The sequence below is a fragment of the Megalops cyprinoides genome, chromosome 6 (genome assembly GCF_013368585.1).
Source record: "Megalops cyprinoides isolate fMegCyp1 chromosome 6, fMegCyp1.pri, whole genome shotgun sequence".
Classification (NCBI taxonomy): domain Eukaryota; kingdom Metazoa; phylum Chordata; class Actinopteri; order Elopiformes; family Megalopidae; genus Megalops; species Megalops cyprinoides.
In genome coordinates this window covers 3,756,993-3,773,077 of record NC_050588.1, presented here as the reverse complement: position 1 = coordinate 3,773,077, position 16,085 = coordinate 3,756,993, and the positions used below count along the sequence as shown (strand labels likewise).

General features: G+C 43.0%; 1 protein-coding gene across 2 annotated transcripts; it reads right to left on the bottom strand.

The window, feature by feature from the left end:
- Positions 1-541: 541 nt before the first annotated feature.
- On the bottom strand, positions 542-14,554 carry gnl3l (guanine nucleotide binding protein-like 3 (nucleolar)-like). Of its 2 annotated transcripts, none has more exons than XM_036532388.1 (16): positions 14,498-14,554; positions 12,838-12,974; positions 12,690-12,733; positions 11,777-11,902; positions 10,883-10,999; positions 10,304-10,387; positions 8,913-9,048; positions 7,733-7,836; positions 7,178-7,322; positions 5,293-5,380; positions 4,496-4,673; positions 3,870-4,012; positions 3,287-3,423; positions 2,642-2,802; positions 1,025-1,199; positions 542-740 (listed from the first exon to the last, which is right to left on the bottom strand). In XM_036532388.1, exons 2-16 carry the CDS (start codon positions 12,848-12,850, stop codon positions 673-675), a joined length of 1,719 nt encoding a protein of 572 aa, XP_036388281.1. In that variant the 5' UTR covers positions 12,851-12,974; positions 14,498-14,554; the 3' UTR covers positions 542-672. The 2 variants fall into 2 exon arrangements, with proteins under 2 accessions (XP_036388281.1, XP_036388282.1); XM_036532389.1 differs by having other exon boundaries at positions 12,838-12,979; positions 14,498-14,533.
- Positions 14,555-16,085: the final 1,531 nt, after the last annotated feature.

Here is a 16,085-nt window from a genome sequence, read left to right as displayed (position 1 = left end):
TGTTTGAAAGTTGTATCTGTGTGCAAATACATTTACTGTTCAGACCACAGATCATTTCTGTTGACCACAGCAATTTTTCCTGGGACTGTTAGTGAAGAGGACTGAGAAGAGTGATGATTTCATGAAATTTCAGGTTATTAGTGCAGCCAAATCAAACTAGTGGCTGTTTTAACTTCAACTTGCAGTGGTTTCCAAGGTTACCACAGCATATAGTCTCAGCCAGCTCCAGGAAAAGGAGCAGGAGGCCCAACTTATATTACAGGAGGGTCTTCTGTTGTCAGCAAAGGAGCAAGTGCAGTTTTTAACCACAGCGATTATACAGGTGTACCTTCAGCATTAAGTTTAAGCAGGAAGGTGCCAGCGAATTTGTGGCGGTAGTCTGTGTAAAGTCACAGTTCAGTTTCCTGCTGGTTCATCAGAGCAGGACCCCTCCATCTCTCTCCTTGGCTCAAGGTACACAGGCTGGGGTGTAGTCCTGAATTCACACCTTTTACATAAGGTCCACTCTTCATTTAAAAGGACACGTGCATCAGTTCAGAAATTGCAGACTTTATTTGTACAAGCAGTGTGTGAAATGTACATTAAGCACAGCATGTTATTTTCTTCACACACGTATACACACCCCTCCAGGAGGGCCGTTCAGAGTTCCCGTTCCTGAATGGCACACCTTCATCAGCTGTCCAGGAAGGCAAAGTTCATCGCAGACGTCAGTGTGTCTGAGAGCTTGGTTGCAATTTTGTCTGTGGAGAGAGAGAGAGAGAGAGAGAGAGAGGGAGGGTCCTTTGAGATGACTGAATTAAGGATCACAGGATCACAGGGAACCCTGGGTGGCTGTGAAAGCAGAAAAGCAAAGACAAAAACAAAGTCCCGGTTCATCTTATAGGAGAAGCTGAGTTTTCCGTTACCTCCCTCAAAAATCTCTAAGTACTTTTGATATTTTTGTATTATAAACATTTTGATGAAGTGGAGTTGAGGCGGCTTATTTTATCCAAGTGGGAGTGGGCAGGACAGTGTGGGAATGTACCAGCTCGTTTCTGCTGCTTCTTCCTCTTCTTGCTGGCTGCCAGCAGTGCCTGGCCCTGCTGGAGGGGGTCCACATGCAGGATGTCCCGCAAGTCCAGGGCCCGTGGACACACTGTCTCCACTACACCCCCCGACTTAGCCTGGGATAACGGGATCTCCACCGTCATTGGCCCAAACTGGAGTGGATGGAGATAGAGATGGCAGGAGAGAAAGGGAGTGAATGTAAGAAGAGGGAGAGAGGGGCTGAAGAAAAGAATTCAAAATGATCTACTGTGCTAAGACATGTTGGTTGTTATTAAATGGAGACATTTATAACAACCAACAAAGAAAATATTACATGTGCAACATACATCACATGTAAAAAGAATGATAAAATTTACACCTTTACTGACCAGGTCTTAATGGCTACCACCAAGCCTAAACATGAATACCAGCAGAGAGATCTACCACCAAGCCTGTGCATTAATACCAACAGAGATCTACCGCCAAGCATACACATTAATGCAGAGATGCACCATCAAGCATACGCATGAATACAAACAGATCTACCATGAAGTCTCATGCGTTGAAGATATCTGGCCCCACACCGGAAATCCGGCGTGCAGAGATTTTAAGATCAGGCAATGAATCATTACTAGCGTATACTGGCTCTGATATTCCCAGATCGGAACGCAATTTCATTAAAAACAATGACTGCTCTCCTGCCAGTACTTCACATAAACAGGCTACCATTGTTTAAAACTCATCCGAAAAACGCCACGTCACTGTTCTTATCCAGTCTGCAGCTGGTTTCAACTTTCTGTGAGGCGGTGACAGAAAGTGTTTGTGGGGACTGTATCAGTTGATTACTGCACAATAGGCTAGCATGCATTGAAATGGATGGAGCACGGAAGCAAAACTTGTGAAGGTTGTCGCAGACACAAGCACAATAGAACAGGGGGTGAATAATAAATGGCGATAGACTTGGTTAGATGAAAACGGTAATGACGGACAAACGTTCGACGAATGTTGTCACAGATTAAACGAGCCTGGGAGCTGCTTTGCACTGTGTGTTCGAAAAAAAAAATACAGAATGGGATTAGCGGCAAAGGTATTATTTTCGACATGACACAGATCCCTCACACAAAGCAGCTGTTCGGGTTCTTATATGTCAACGTTGCTGGGAGCTGTAGCTGCTGCCGCTTCATCCATCCAAGACCGCGTGTGCAATCATAAAGTCTGCATTTAATTATAGCGGAACATGACCTGTCTTTCAGGTTAATTGTATTAATGTTTTGTTTTTTTTTTTAACAATTTTGAATTAAAGCTGTTGTGGTAACGTGCGTAAATGTACGTGCGTCCCATTTTGTTACCATTTTGTTAACAACAACATTTCAGGCTCAGAAAAATTTGTTGCTTTAAGCCCTGAAGTCTGCATACAAACACAGAGATATACCAGCTACCCTGCGCTCAGATTGGGTTTAGATATGTGAATTTTTAACTATCAATTCTGAAGTTACAAAAAAAGGTAAGAACTGAAATGATCAGAAACTACAGAACTGTATGCCAACAATGCCACTTGAGGCTCCACGCCTTTGGGACAGTGTAGCCGCTTCGAGAGATGCGTGCGAGCGTATACCTTGGTATCAGCATCGTGCTCCATGGATTCCGTCCTCTCTGGCTCACAGTCATCCACATCGTCTCCCTGAATGTCCAAGTCAGAGGGTAGCTCCCCCTGCGTCATGCCTGAGGTAGCCATGCACAACCCCATCTGCATTGCAGATGAGAGAGAGCTCACCTCTACAGGCAGAGAGAGAGAGCCATTCAGACGGCGATTCTCCGTGTTATGGGAAACATCTATGACCATCCTGCTTCATTTCCACAGCATTATTTCCTGTTGCCATTTTACTGCATGTCATGTTTCAAGGTCTTGAGTTAGCTAATGGAGGGGATTGTGGGTTGCTAGAGCCAGGGGCAGCATTTGAGGTTTCCAACCAGTATGCATACTGACAAACATGAACAAAACTCAACAGAAGTCATCAAGAGATGTCCATCTTATTACACGCAATGTGTCCAGTTTATCACATGCACCACATGCAAGCCCAGGTGCTGCAGAAAAATGGACTTTTTATCACATAATGAAGACAGCTACAAGTTAGCTACAGCTACAGCTACACACACACACACACACACACAGTCCCCACTGCTCTACTGACACACTCACTCACTCACATATGAACACACACCCCATTGCACTACACACACCAATGTGCACACATCCTACCAGCCAGTGCTTCCTGGTTGCCCTTCTCCAGCTCCTCCCAGTCAAAGGCCTTGCCCATCTCTGCCACAATCTCAGCACTGATGTGTGTGGGCAGCGTGTGTGTCTCTGGAGGGTGTGTGAAGTAACTGATCCTGCCGCTGCCATAGACATGGAAACGGAAGGCATGTCAATGTGCTGATATGGAGGGACACATCGACAGTCTTTACACAGAAACTATGTCCGTGTGTACCTGGGGTTCCCCACAATTACACCAGACCACCCCAATCCTGGGTCTACAAGTCAGAATGTGTAAAATAATCAGAAAAAAACACTGCTGCTCAACTCAGCTCCATTCCTCTCTCAAATTGCACACTGTGCTGAAAAATAAGCAAAATGCCTGAAGACACCTGCGATATGAATGAGTGTGAGGACACCTTCTCTACCACCCTCTCTTCTCCTCAGTACATGAATGAGAGAGCAGATTCTCTCTATCACCCTCATCTCAGTATGTGAATGAGAGGACACTCCCTCTATCAACCTCTCCTCTCCCCAGTATGTAAATGAGAGAGAGGATAGTCTCTCTACCACCTACTCCACTCCTTACCCAGTCCAGTCCATGAGGACACTCTTGGCAGCCTTGTCATGATCCGGCAGCCCCCCTTTCCGCAGCTTACCCTGCTGGCGTGCCAGTAATGCCAGGAACTCCAGAGGAGTTTGGAAGTCTGGGACACCATAGTGCTGCATGATCTGAAGAGAGGAAAAGAGATAGGTGGTGGAACAGAAGGCGGAGGGGGGACAGACAGATGGGGGGGGGGCACTGGGAAGAGTATGAGTTGTGCTATTGTTGCATGCATATGTTTCCATTTCCTTCTCTCATTCATTTATCCCATTTTCTGACTCTCACTCATCTGTTTGAGATAAGTATATATGACCTTATAAAGGTCATATATATTTATCCTGCCACTGTTTACCTTTGTAATGTGCACATAACCATCAAATCACTCATGTGATCCTATATCATGAGGACTTCAAGTCTGTAAGTTTTTTTTTTTTTTTTTTTTTTTTTTTTATACTTATGAGATACTTTTCTGTTTTTTGCACATTACCTTGACAGTAGCACTTTATAAGGTGTTATACTTTCAGGACAGCACTAGCAATGATAGTTTAGGCACTTCACACTGAGAGAAGGGGAGAGAGCAGTGGGCATTCCATTAAAAAAAAAAACGAAACCTGAGCCTTATTGCAGCGGCGCAGGATGGCGGCCACCGGCTCCACTGGGTCCATCAGCTGTTCGATCTTCATGCAGTTCCTCAGGATCATGGCTGCATCGCTTTTGGAGGTCGCCATAATGATCCCTGGACAGTCCAGGAGCTTGATGTGCTTGTCCAGGTGCACCTCCTGAAGACACCTTCAGGGACACCACACAAATGAGAGCTTCGCCATATGTGGGTTCCACTACTACACACTCTGTAGTGTGAAGCTCTGTCTTCACACTACAGAGTGTCTGCTCCTGGGCTGTGCTACCTTCTATAACAGTGTTTCTCAACCCTCTCCTGGAGGGCCCCCTGCCCTGCATATTTTAGATGTCTCCCTGCTCCAACAGAGCTGATTCAAATGATCAACTCGTTGTGAACTCCTGAAGCTGCTTAATAATAATAATTAAGCAGCTTCAGGAGTTCACAACGAGTTGATAATTTGAATCAGCTGTGTTGGAGCAGGGAGAGATCTAAAACATGCAGGGCAGGGGGCCCTCCAGGAGAGGGTTGAGAAACACTGGTCTACATGCTCTTACTTTTATTTCACCTACTTATGGCATAAATATATGTAGTAATCACTTATTTACTGCACTGGTACATTATTCAGGGACTCTCCATTGGTCAGGAACTCAATCTTCTACACAGGAAAACAAAACAAGTGTCTCATCACAGAATTTGGCGAACCCTGAGCTATGATTGGCTTATCGCATCATATAGACGTTGCTTTACCCTAGGACTAGGACCAATCACAGGCACCAGAAGGGAGCTTACTTGGTGACACCAGGCGTGGCCCCGACGTTGCAGGCGCGCGCTCGCTTCAAACTGTTGATCATACTGCTTTTCCCCACATTGGGAAAGCCTGAAAGACACACTAGAATGAGACCGATTCACAACAAATTATCAGACACTCGTTTCACACAGCTCACTCTTCTCTGATGTTCCAGTGCTTTTATTCACACCTACAGACAATCCAACAGTTAAAAGAGGCTTCAAAACACCTTCAGTAATGCCCAGGTGAAAACTATGCTCCCCACTTATTCCAGGTGGTCTCAACCAGCCCTCTCACACAAACACCTGAGAAATTTGGGAAAGCTGAAGCTCTACACATCTATGAGCAAGAAGATCCACTGCACATTGCAGCTTCACACCTGAATATGGGGCATCCTATCAAGGACAGATTCAGATCCCATTCAGGGCCACATTTAACATCCCCCTGCAGGGTTTTCCCTAACACAGAAAGGCTTAGGCGCTGCGCCTCAGTGTTTCTGCGGAGCGCCTTAAGCCAAATGAACGTAAAAAGACATTTACGCGACATACCAGAATGAAGGTGAAAACAATGGTGAGAGTTCTATGAGCTGACAAAAAACGGAGAGTTGGCTTGATCTCGAACGGAAAGGTAAACTGGCAATAGGAATGACCTGCCAACCAACAATCAATGTTTGGACGAACGTTTGTGTGATTGGTGTGTGACAGATGCTCATCGCCAAGCTAATCAAACAGCTGATTGGATATTTCTCTGTACTGTCAACTCGGGATGGTACAACCATCGACTCGGATAAGCAAGTTGCAAGCCATCGATAAAATAAGCCTCAACAAATAAATGAAGTATAAACTTTTTTTGTTAGGGAGTAATTCTTGTGCATGTTAACAATAGCGATAGCAGATAGAGAGAAGATATAACTAATGTAGCCTATTTTACAACTAAAGAAATTGCTAACCTAGCTAACTAACATAGATGTTCATGTACTGAATTAAGTTACGTTAGCCAGTGAAGCTAGTTAGTTGACATTACATAAAGACACCATATAGTATCACATAGTATCTACATAGTATCTAACGTGGCTTGGTAGCTAAACAAAATTAGTGTTCAAACGTAACGTCTTTTTCTTATGAAAACCGCTGGTCAGTGTGTTTTTTCATATAAAAATATATTCCAAAATGCAGTTGAGAGCGTCCTTTGTTACCATAACTTATACTCACCTAGAGTTAATGTTAGGTAACAGGCTAGTTTTGCTAGCGACTGAAATAAACACAAACACCAACCAAAAACCCATCCAGTTTTACTCCACAAATGAATCTTGGTGATACAGTTTAACTGTCTGATTCGAACACAATAAGTTTCTCCACCAATACCTTCTCCAAAGGTACCACAGGGCCAACAAAGCTAGGAAAGTGAAGTTTTCAAAGTCGGCTGCGATATTTGCAGTTGAAATAAATGTTGAAATAAATCAAGAAATTCTCTGTCTCCTTTATGTCCTTTGGTTGCATTTTCAAAATAATTACATATGTATCTCAACATGTTTATCTTTCCTATGTGTACCAGTTAAGGTAATCTACATATATTTTCATTAAATCTCAAACATGTTATTTGGTGAAATGAATAGACTTTTGACTGTAAGTACAATAAGTGTTGCCTGCTTTTTTACCACAAATATGGTAAGGATAATGGTCAAAAATGTAGAATTTTTTTTTTTAAATAACTTAGAATTTCCTGAAAGCTGAAAACTGGTGTTAGATGGAGTGTGTGAGATTTTAAGGCCATAATACTAAAGTTGAATGCTGCTGTTAGACTGAGTGGATGTGAAGGAGGCCTTACTGAAGCTGAATGCTGTCGTTAGACTGAGTATGCAAGATCTGAAGGCTGCGCAGTACGCACCCACTACGCCCACTGTGATGATGGTCTTTATGTCGAGGCTGCGGCAGTAATTCCCCAGTAGCTTCATCAGGAGGTCCGCCCCCACACATGCACTGCTGCCCAGGAGCTCCGAGGAGGCCTGAGCCACGGGGACGCTGCTACGCTTCTGCAGGGGGTGGAGCCACAAGACGTGATGTCACAAAGGAGCATGGCACAACCTGTTACTATAGTATTGCCACTTTCACATTCAACAGAACATGCAGCATGTATTCCATATCAACAGAATAGTCAGAACGAGTTCTAGATTAACAGAACAGTCAGAGTGCGTTCCATATCAAGAGAAGATCAGTCAGAGGGCATTTTCATAAATTTCCTCTTAGTCCACTAGAGAACACGCAAAGATAATTGGGTGGGTGGGTAATAATTTAAGCATCTAGGTGGTAACATGCAGAAGATTCACAGTAGGCAGCAAACAGGGAAAGGTGTAGCATGGATGGACACTTATCGGGGTGACAATGCCCGATTCAGCATGTCAAAATGCTGGCATGCTGAGACACTTCCAGTGTCCTTCCTCACCAAGTTCCTGTTCTGCTGCTGAGTAGAGGCTTTGAAGGCCACGGTGGGGAACTCATTACGAAGGTACTTGATCCATTTCTCCACAATTTCCTTAGAAACCAGATCTTTGCATGGCCCAAGAGGAGAGGAAAAAGAGGTGAAAGGAAAACATTTTAGTGAAATTAATACCATTCCTCTAGAAAAAATCTAAAAACGTAAAGCCTCTGGTTATTACTCACTGGACTGCAAACGACCTGGAAGCAAGACAAGCACACCTTATACCCAATTGTGCTGGACATCTGAGAACATTGAAAAAGAGTCCATGCAATTGCCTGATGCAACACGGCATGAATTTCAGGCAGCTTTATTAATCCAATAATAAAATCTAGTAACTCTTGCATGTTTCTGGGTTCAAATCTCCCCAGTTGGTGAGCTCCCCACACTGCCTTAAGACTCAAGAGTTATACATGATAGACATGCTGACAAGACTATGCCACCACCCGAACTCTGGCTCCTTCCCAGCATCATTTTAATGACACAGCTCATGCTCATGGGAGGGAGGGAGCTCAGCCAGGATGTCCCTTTCTATTCCGGCTCAGATAAGTGTTCAGATAAGTGTAAAAGAGGTAAACTCCATGGCTACTGCCTGGAGATGCACCTCTGTATGCTGCCTTCTTTCCATTCCTTTCTCCTTTTATCCAACTCCTTCACTCCCTCTCTCTTCCTCATTCCCTCTCACTCCTCCTCCTCCTCACTCGCTCCCTCTATCCTCCTCCACTACCTCCCTCTCCCCCTCTCTCTCCTTCTCCTCACTCCCTCCTTCTCTCCCTCCTCAATTCCTCCTTCGCCTTCTCTCTCCTCATCCTCCTCACTCACTCACTCCCTCTCTCTCCTCCTCCTCCTCACTCACCTCTCTCTCCTCCTCCTCCCTCCTCCCTCCTCTCTCCTCCTCCTCCCTCCTCTCTCCTCCACACCCCCTCCCTCTCCCTCTCTCCTCATTACTCCTCCCCTCTCTCTCCCCCACACTCCTTCCCTCTCTCTCTCCTCCACACTCCTTCCCTCTCTCTCTCTCCTCCACACTCCTTCCCTCTCTCTCTCTCCTCCACACTCCTTCCCTCTCTCTCTCTCCTCCACACCCCCCCCCCCATTGGTGCTTACCAATCTTGTTCAGCACCAGTACCTGTCCCTGGTTGGCTCTTACCTATCTTGTTCAGCACCAGCACAATCTTCTTGTTGGTGCCACTCTGGACCACAGCCTGTTCCACTTGTGGGCAGCGGCACCCCAGTGGGTCACGGGCGTCCAGGACCTCCAGAATAACATCAGCCCTCTCAATGACCTGCGCACAGGAGCCGCAGTCAGTAGACCCTCATGGGCCACACCCCAGTCATGGGCCACACCCCAGCCATGGGTAAATCAAAATTCGTGATAAATGCATGATGAAATTACAGACAGACAGAAAACCTACTGAAAAACAATTCCTTCTCCCAGGAATGCACCATCTCAGAAAAATGTAGTACTTGCTATTTCTTAGAGCTGCCCCGACCAAAGATTTTCCTAGTCGAGTAGTAGTAGTTAGTTCAAGCCATTAGTCAACTAGTCGTCGCACGTTTATGACATTAATTTAATAATTTAAATACAGGCTAAGCAAGGTAATTTAGCTTCCCCAGTCCCCACGAACACTTGGGTAAGCCTAATAATGCATATGACAATATAGTTATTCAGCTGCATATAGCCTTAACTTTGCAATTCGTTAATGTTAATTAGGCCATTAATTATTTAGCATAATGGAATAACCCTTTCGCGTGTGCGGTCACACCTGTGTGATTAGCCGTTTAGCCCGTATGCTAAAACTGTGCGATTAGAACACTAGATTGGAAAAATGTAAGATAATTTTAGAACTACTGAGTGAATTTACTTTCCGTGAAAGCTTCACGGAAACAGCTTCACGGGTATAATTCCGTGAAAGTATGATGTATCCACGCACCTTGGGGTTCTGGTAAGTGTTGCATGCTGTACATGCTGACGAAGTCAGGCATATCAGACTTGTATGGGCTCAGAGAAAATCGCCGTGTTACTTTTGTCCCGTGTTACTTTCATACTGGCTCTCCCCTACATGTTTCAGATAAGTCATTTTTGAGGCCGACGAATGATAGGCGAATCTTTGCATGCAGAGTTTGCATGTCACCTTCTTGGGGTCATCCTTAACACGCTCGAAATGATCCCACACTTTGGATAATTTTCTGCCGACGTAGTCTAATAACTTTTTAACAAGGCGCAGCTCCCAAATGGAGTTTGAGTTTTTTTTCTGCGACTAACCGACCAATGAAAACTTGGTCGACTAAGACTCTTCTCATCGACTAATGTTTGGTCGACTATTAGGGGGCAGCCCTACTATATCTGTTATGCAATACCTCTAATTATACAATTTGTGCAGTATGACACATACAAGTGTTAAATTAAAGCAAAGATGAGAGCTAGCTAGTGCTCTGAGTCACCAATACAACAACATACTGATAGCTTGTTGATAGTGCTGCACCTAGTCATACCACAAGTCAAACTGCACACTGAATCACTTCCATAGAGCCACGCACCTTTTTGAATTCCCGGTAATACGCCTTCCTGGAGTTCTCATTTTCAAAGCTGACGTGTTTGTCTAAATTCTGCATCTCAGCCTCCTACAGTGCAAAGGGATCACATATAGAGGCAGAGTGATATGTGGCAGTGTTTGGCAATGTGACAGTGAGTCTGCCGAACCCCACTACAGCCTTAAAATCCACACACTGCTCATCCACCTGCTCTTCCTCTCAGTGCAACAGTGTGGCACACTGGTAAAGAGTGGCTGCCGGCTTGACTCCAGGTGGGGCACCTGAACAGCTTCAGGAAATATTTGGCAGCAGACATGGATTAAATGTAAATTGCTCTAATCTTAGGAACAGGATGCGGATGATGCAGAAAAAATTGAAAAATTCTGAAGCCATCACTGCCTAGGTATGTGACAAATATGAAATAAGAGATCATTTAAAACAGTTAGCATCAAACAGCTACACTAAGTTTAAGCTGGGGGAAACAGACCCCGTTTTATGTGGCCGAGTTCTTCTGAAGCTGTATTTTCATCTGAAACACTTCATGTAATTTTAAACAGAACTGCACAGAAAATCCTGGCCTGTTACCTTCCTCTCAAATTCTCTCTGTCGCTGTAGAACATCTTTCTGGAAGGAGCCCAGACTGCGCCTCTTTAACAGCTCTCTGTCCCGAGAAATTTTCTGCTTCTCCTGAAGGCTCTCCCTCTGGCAAAACAGTGGCACACAATACAGCCTCGGCAACAAACAATACTGCTTCAGTAACACACATGGCAACACAATACAGCTTTACTAATATGCATACATTTTTAGTACCACACACGGTGTCCTGTCATTTTTTGCAACCCATCAGAACGTGCAACCAGCAGGTACAGCTGACAGTACCAAATGCCCGCCCATAATTTTTTGCTTCCTCTGATGGTGGATGTAGCCCACTCACTCTCTTGCTATTTTTAAACAATAGTTTGTTAGCTAGATAGCTAGTTACTACTCTACTATCTATCTATCTAACACTATAAATTCCTGCGACCAGTTGCAAAATCTGATAAGGACACAAAAAACAGCAGAACAATGGTAACACAATACAGCTTCAGATATATTTATTGTAACACAAAATTGCTTCATCAACATGCTCTGCTACACAAGCCTGCTTCAGCAACACACAATGTTACAACACATCTTCAGCTACTCTGGATAGAAACAAAAGGGCAAGTCAGATAGTACACAACCTATGGACATTGTCCCCAATAGATGGCTATTAAAGCTGCTGCCTTTAAATGGGCATACAGGCAAGCAAACACATACACATGCAAGCCGGCCTGCCCACCAGCCTGCACACGCACTACAGTAAAGAGACAGAAAAGCTGCAGTTGGCTTGTTGTAACCTAGTGCAAAAAATAATATGAAGAACTTCCCTTTCAAATATGTTTCACACTTTGTCTTGTAAACACAAAGTTGAGCCCAGCATTGCAGCAACCTTCTCACCCTCTTCTTCCTGAGTTCTGCATCTCTGTGGCCATTCTCCTTGAACAGGTGTGCATGCAGCCCTGTGTTCTGGCCTGGGTTCTTCCTTCCTTCTTGTGATGCTTTCTGCTGCTGCGCATCATTCCCCTGAAAACAGCACAAAAATACGATCTAACCACTAAAACATGAGCTGACACCTCTAATATGCAGTCTGAGCCTAAATGAGCCTTAAAACGGACAAAATCATGCAACAAAACGAGAACAGACACTTTAAATTAACATATCTTCAAAGAAGGGCCAAAGAGGACCAATGAATGGAATTTAAAACTACAACAAATGTTACTTTCAGTGTCAACTACATATTATTATGACTGTAAAACACTCATTATCTGTTAAAAACGTTTTCAGCACACAAACACGTCATTAGTCACAAGTACAAATCATATATTGTCCCATATGTCACAGCATACTAAATTAACTGCCAATTAAAGTATTAATATCAATATAGTGTACTATTCGAAACAAAGGCCACCCAATTCCTAATCAATTTCCTGTTATGATAAAATCACATCTGAACGCAAATTAGTTTCAGATCCGATTAAATCAATGAGACAACTCGAGTATAGGAAGACGCGTTTAGATTAAAATTACAGCTCACGCATAAGGGGACAATTTACTAAAACGCGAATATGGAGACTTTAACCTGGTTCCGTGACTTGAAAAAGAGGGTCTTGGAATGTAACATTAGTCTAGGGATGTCAGTTGATTAAACTTGCTAGTCAACAATGCCAATGTGTCTACATTGAATGACTGTGTACACGATATGCTTTACAACTAAATCAACAAGTTTAAAGCGCCAACAATCGACTACATTTGTCCCAGACTTTTTGATAGCGAGTTGCCATGCTCGTATAACATGCCAGACCATGCTTACCTTGTTCTTCCCACGAAATGTTAGCCATTTCGCTCTTTTTTGTCCTGTAATAGCAAACACCAGGAAAAAATATAGAAGCACTGATGAACACGAAAACCAACATCTCAGAACAAAAATGACATCAAATAAAACAACTTCATGTACGCACTGGCTTTAGGCATGCTTCCGCCAGATGATTCGCAGCTGGAGGACTACTGGTGCTTTCACGACAGTTGCCGCAAAGCAGGCCTCCTTTTCTTCTTCTGTGGTTTGGTGATCCTTATTGCCCGTGTATAATACCACCTACTGTGCTGGAGCGTGGTTCAAAAGGCGACAGAGAACATGAAAGAATTGAATACGGAGAACATTTCTCTAAAGCATAAATTCTTCCACCATCAGCAAAAGTCTTTGTATAACGCATAAACATCTCTTCTTCATTTTAGCCGTCCAGAGTGCCACATTACAAATAAGGTTAACGTAATCATACCCCTTTTTCTACTCCCACACACCCTGGCATGGTCTAATGGAACAGCAGAAAATGGATATACGTTTTAAAATGACGAATTAAAGCCTTTTACACAAAATGCAAAATTTCAACACTCTAAACAATAATATAAACGTAATAATCTATTATACACTTATACAATAACATTAACAATTGTATGTATGTTGTAGTATGGATTATGGGTTAAACAAACGTCTGCACACAATATAATTTTTTTTTTTTTTACTTTGTTGGTCATATTTTAGCAAATGTAAGCTGCAGATAGACAGGACACTATAGATGGGTAAAATAAGTGCACATACACATGTAGTGCAAAGCATCGTGGGATTCTTGAATCAGTAGCATTGCTGGTGAAAGATGGTAATCCAATGCCTAACACTGGTAATCATCTTTTAACAGTACTGTGTATTGCAGCAAAAGGCACTAAAATTATCTGATGAAGGATGTTGTCTTGTACTGCTTCCATGCCCATGTGTGAGAATACCTTATCCCTGTGCTCCACTGGTCTGACAGTAACCTAGAAAAAGAGGCCCCTCAACTAGCTGAACCTGAAGCCCACGGAGCAGGCTAACATCACCTTCAATCAGCTTCAGGACAGCAATGCAAGGACTTCCAGTGAGAGTAAACCAAATTACACAACCTCCCGGGGCCCTATGTCCACGATTTTCAACCGGAAAACTAAAACCGAAGTAGCAAAACACGTTATTTGAACCAAAACAACGTTTGATTTGGTTTGGTGTTCAACAAAACCGACGTGTAAACTACGTACACCAAACGTGTTTGTTGACACCAATGGAAAGAACCCAATAAGAAATGTTTCTTAAACGTCAATAACCGACGTGACTGACACGTTCTAAATAAGTCTTAAACACGTTAAATAATGAACGTATCTGAAACCTATTTCTAACGTTTAACAGTGGTGCTTATGTGGTGTGACGTGTTAAAAGCGTTTCATAAACGTGTTTACCACATGGTGTCACGATTCGGATTGTCAGAACGCGGACTTAATCTTTAACTCTTTCGACGTAACTTATTTTTCATGCTATGGACCGCACATGGTTAGTTGTGTTTTCATTAGCGTTATTAAGCTTCTCATAGCTTTCAGTTAGCATTTGCTATATTTTTTATTATGTTAAATCGCTGTTTCCTCAAATCTTAAAATTATTTTTCCAATCTAGTTTTCTAATCGCACCGGTATTAGCATACGCGTTAAACGGCAAAACACACAGGTGTGACCGTACGCACGAAAGGGTTAAATTTCGTCTTTTTTCGTCTAAATTTCTTTTCGTCTTGCAGCAGATGAACACACACGTTGGCTACTTACGGTTGAGTTGATGCAGATGAACGTATTTCCCCGAGAGGTCATCAAATTGAACTGTTGTAGGGTTTGGTAAATAATGAGGTTTTTGTTAGAATAATACTTGAGAATTGCAAGTTACTGTGGCTACCCCACATACCTATAACAGACTGAAGACGAAATAAATGAATCACAGTCCGCATGCATAAGTAAAAATTGGCACAAGTCTGAATCAATGCAAGTGCCAAAGAACATTTTATCATGTTTTCTAATAGCCTCGTGAGACATTGCTGTAAAGTGACTAGTCTACAAACTCCACTCTCATTGACACTGACGATTAATTGTTGCGACAGGACAATGTAGGCTACTCAACATTTGGGAAACTGGACCAAAATGTTCAGTATAAAATCAAAACCCCATTCAAAAATTAAACGTAATCTGCTGTTCCTGGGACCCCCTAGTGGCCGGGGCCCTGGGCTGCAGCCCATGTTGCCCAATAGGTTAACGCGGCCCTGCCTCAAATCCTCTGATCTGCGGCATTGGGAAATGCATACTAAAAAACAAAATAAAATGTAAGGCTATCAGACCCTAAAAAGAGATTACACCCCAGCAGAATATCTGACCACAGTCAGATGTTGAATGCAAAACAGAGGCAGATGCTGACCAAATATCACCTGAGTGATCACAGCCTGGCCATTAAAAAGGACATCACAGGCAAACCTGGCAAGCCAGGAAAGACAGCCTCAGCGATCAGTGCATACAAAAGAGGCCAAGACAGAAATCAACTTTCCTTTAAAATGAAATTCCAAAGCAAGGGAAATTTCCAAATATTTTAACTGTTATTTTACACATAATCTATTAATTACTGTAAATATTATTTATCAAGTTAACTTGTGAATAGAGATGTTTTCTTTTACTCTGTATAGTTGTATTGTTTATTGTATGTCCATATTATTACTCTGACAACACTGAAATAAAAGGACCATTGAACTGAACAATGCACTTGATGGTTTGGACAGCTCTGCCCTTTCAAATGAAAGAACTGGGACTGTTTTGACGAACTAAATGGAAATTCACCACCACACAACTTATCGATAACAGTTTTGACTCCAGCTGAGATTCTAGACAAATGCAAGTCATGTAGCCAGTTTTTTGGTCTCAGAACTAGCATATTAGCTCAAATTCTCAGCCCATAAGTGGTTACTCAATAGATTTAAGAATGAACTTAAGTGCCAGGATATCCTTTCCCATAATGTAATTCCACACACATCCAGCTAGGGCACAAACAAGGGCAAAAAAAGGCAAGTTCTACTCCAAAAAAAGATTTTATTCCCAGAAAGTGCATTAACACTAATGCTATGCCAAGTGGACTAAGCATCTCTATTCTGAACAGACCCCACAGTACTACTGTTTTAACACTAGAGGGCAAAAGGCTAACGAAATAGTAGCTGAACAGTGTTTGCTCAATTGGTTTTCTTTTCAGTAAAGGACACAAATTTTGGTCTTCTGCATGGGGTCTGGGCTGTTTGTCAGGCAGGGTGCTGCAGGTCCCTTTTTCCAAAAAGAAGCGAGGTGATTGACTCTGGCTGGTGACATCACCCTTCTCCTTAGAGAT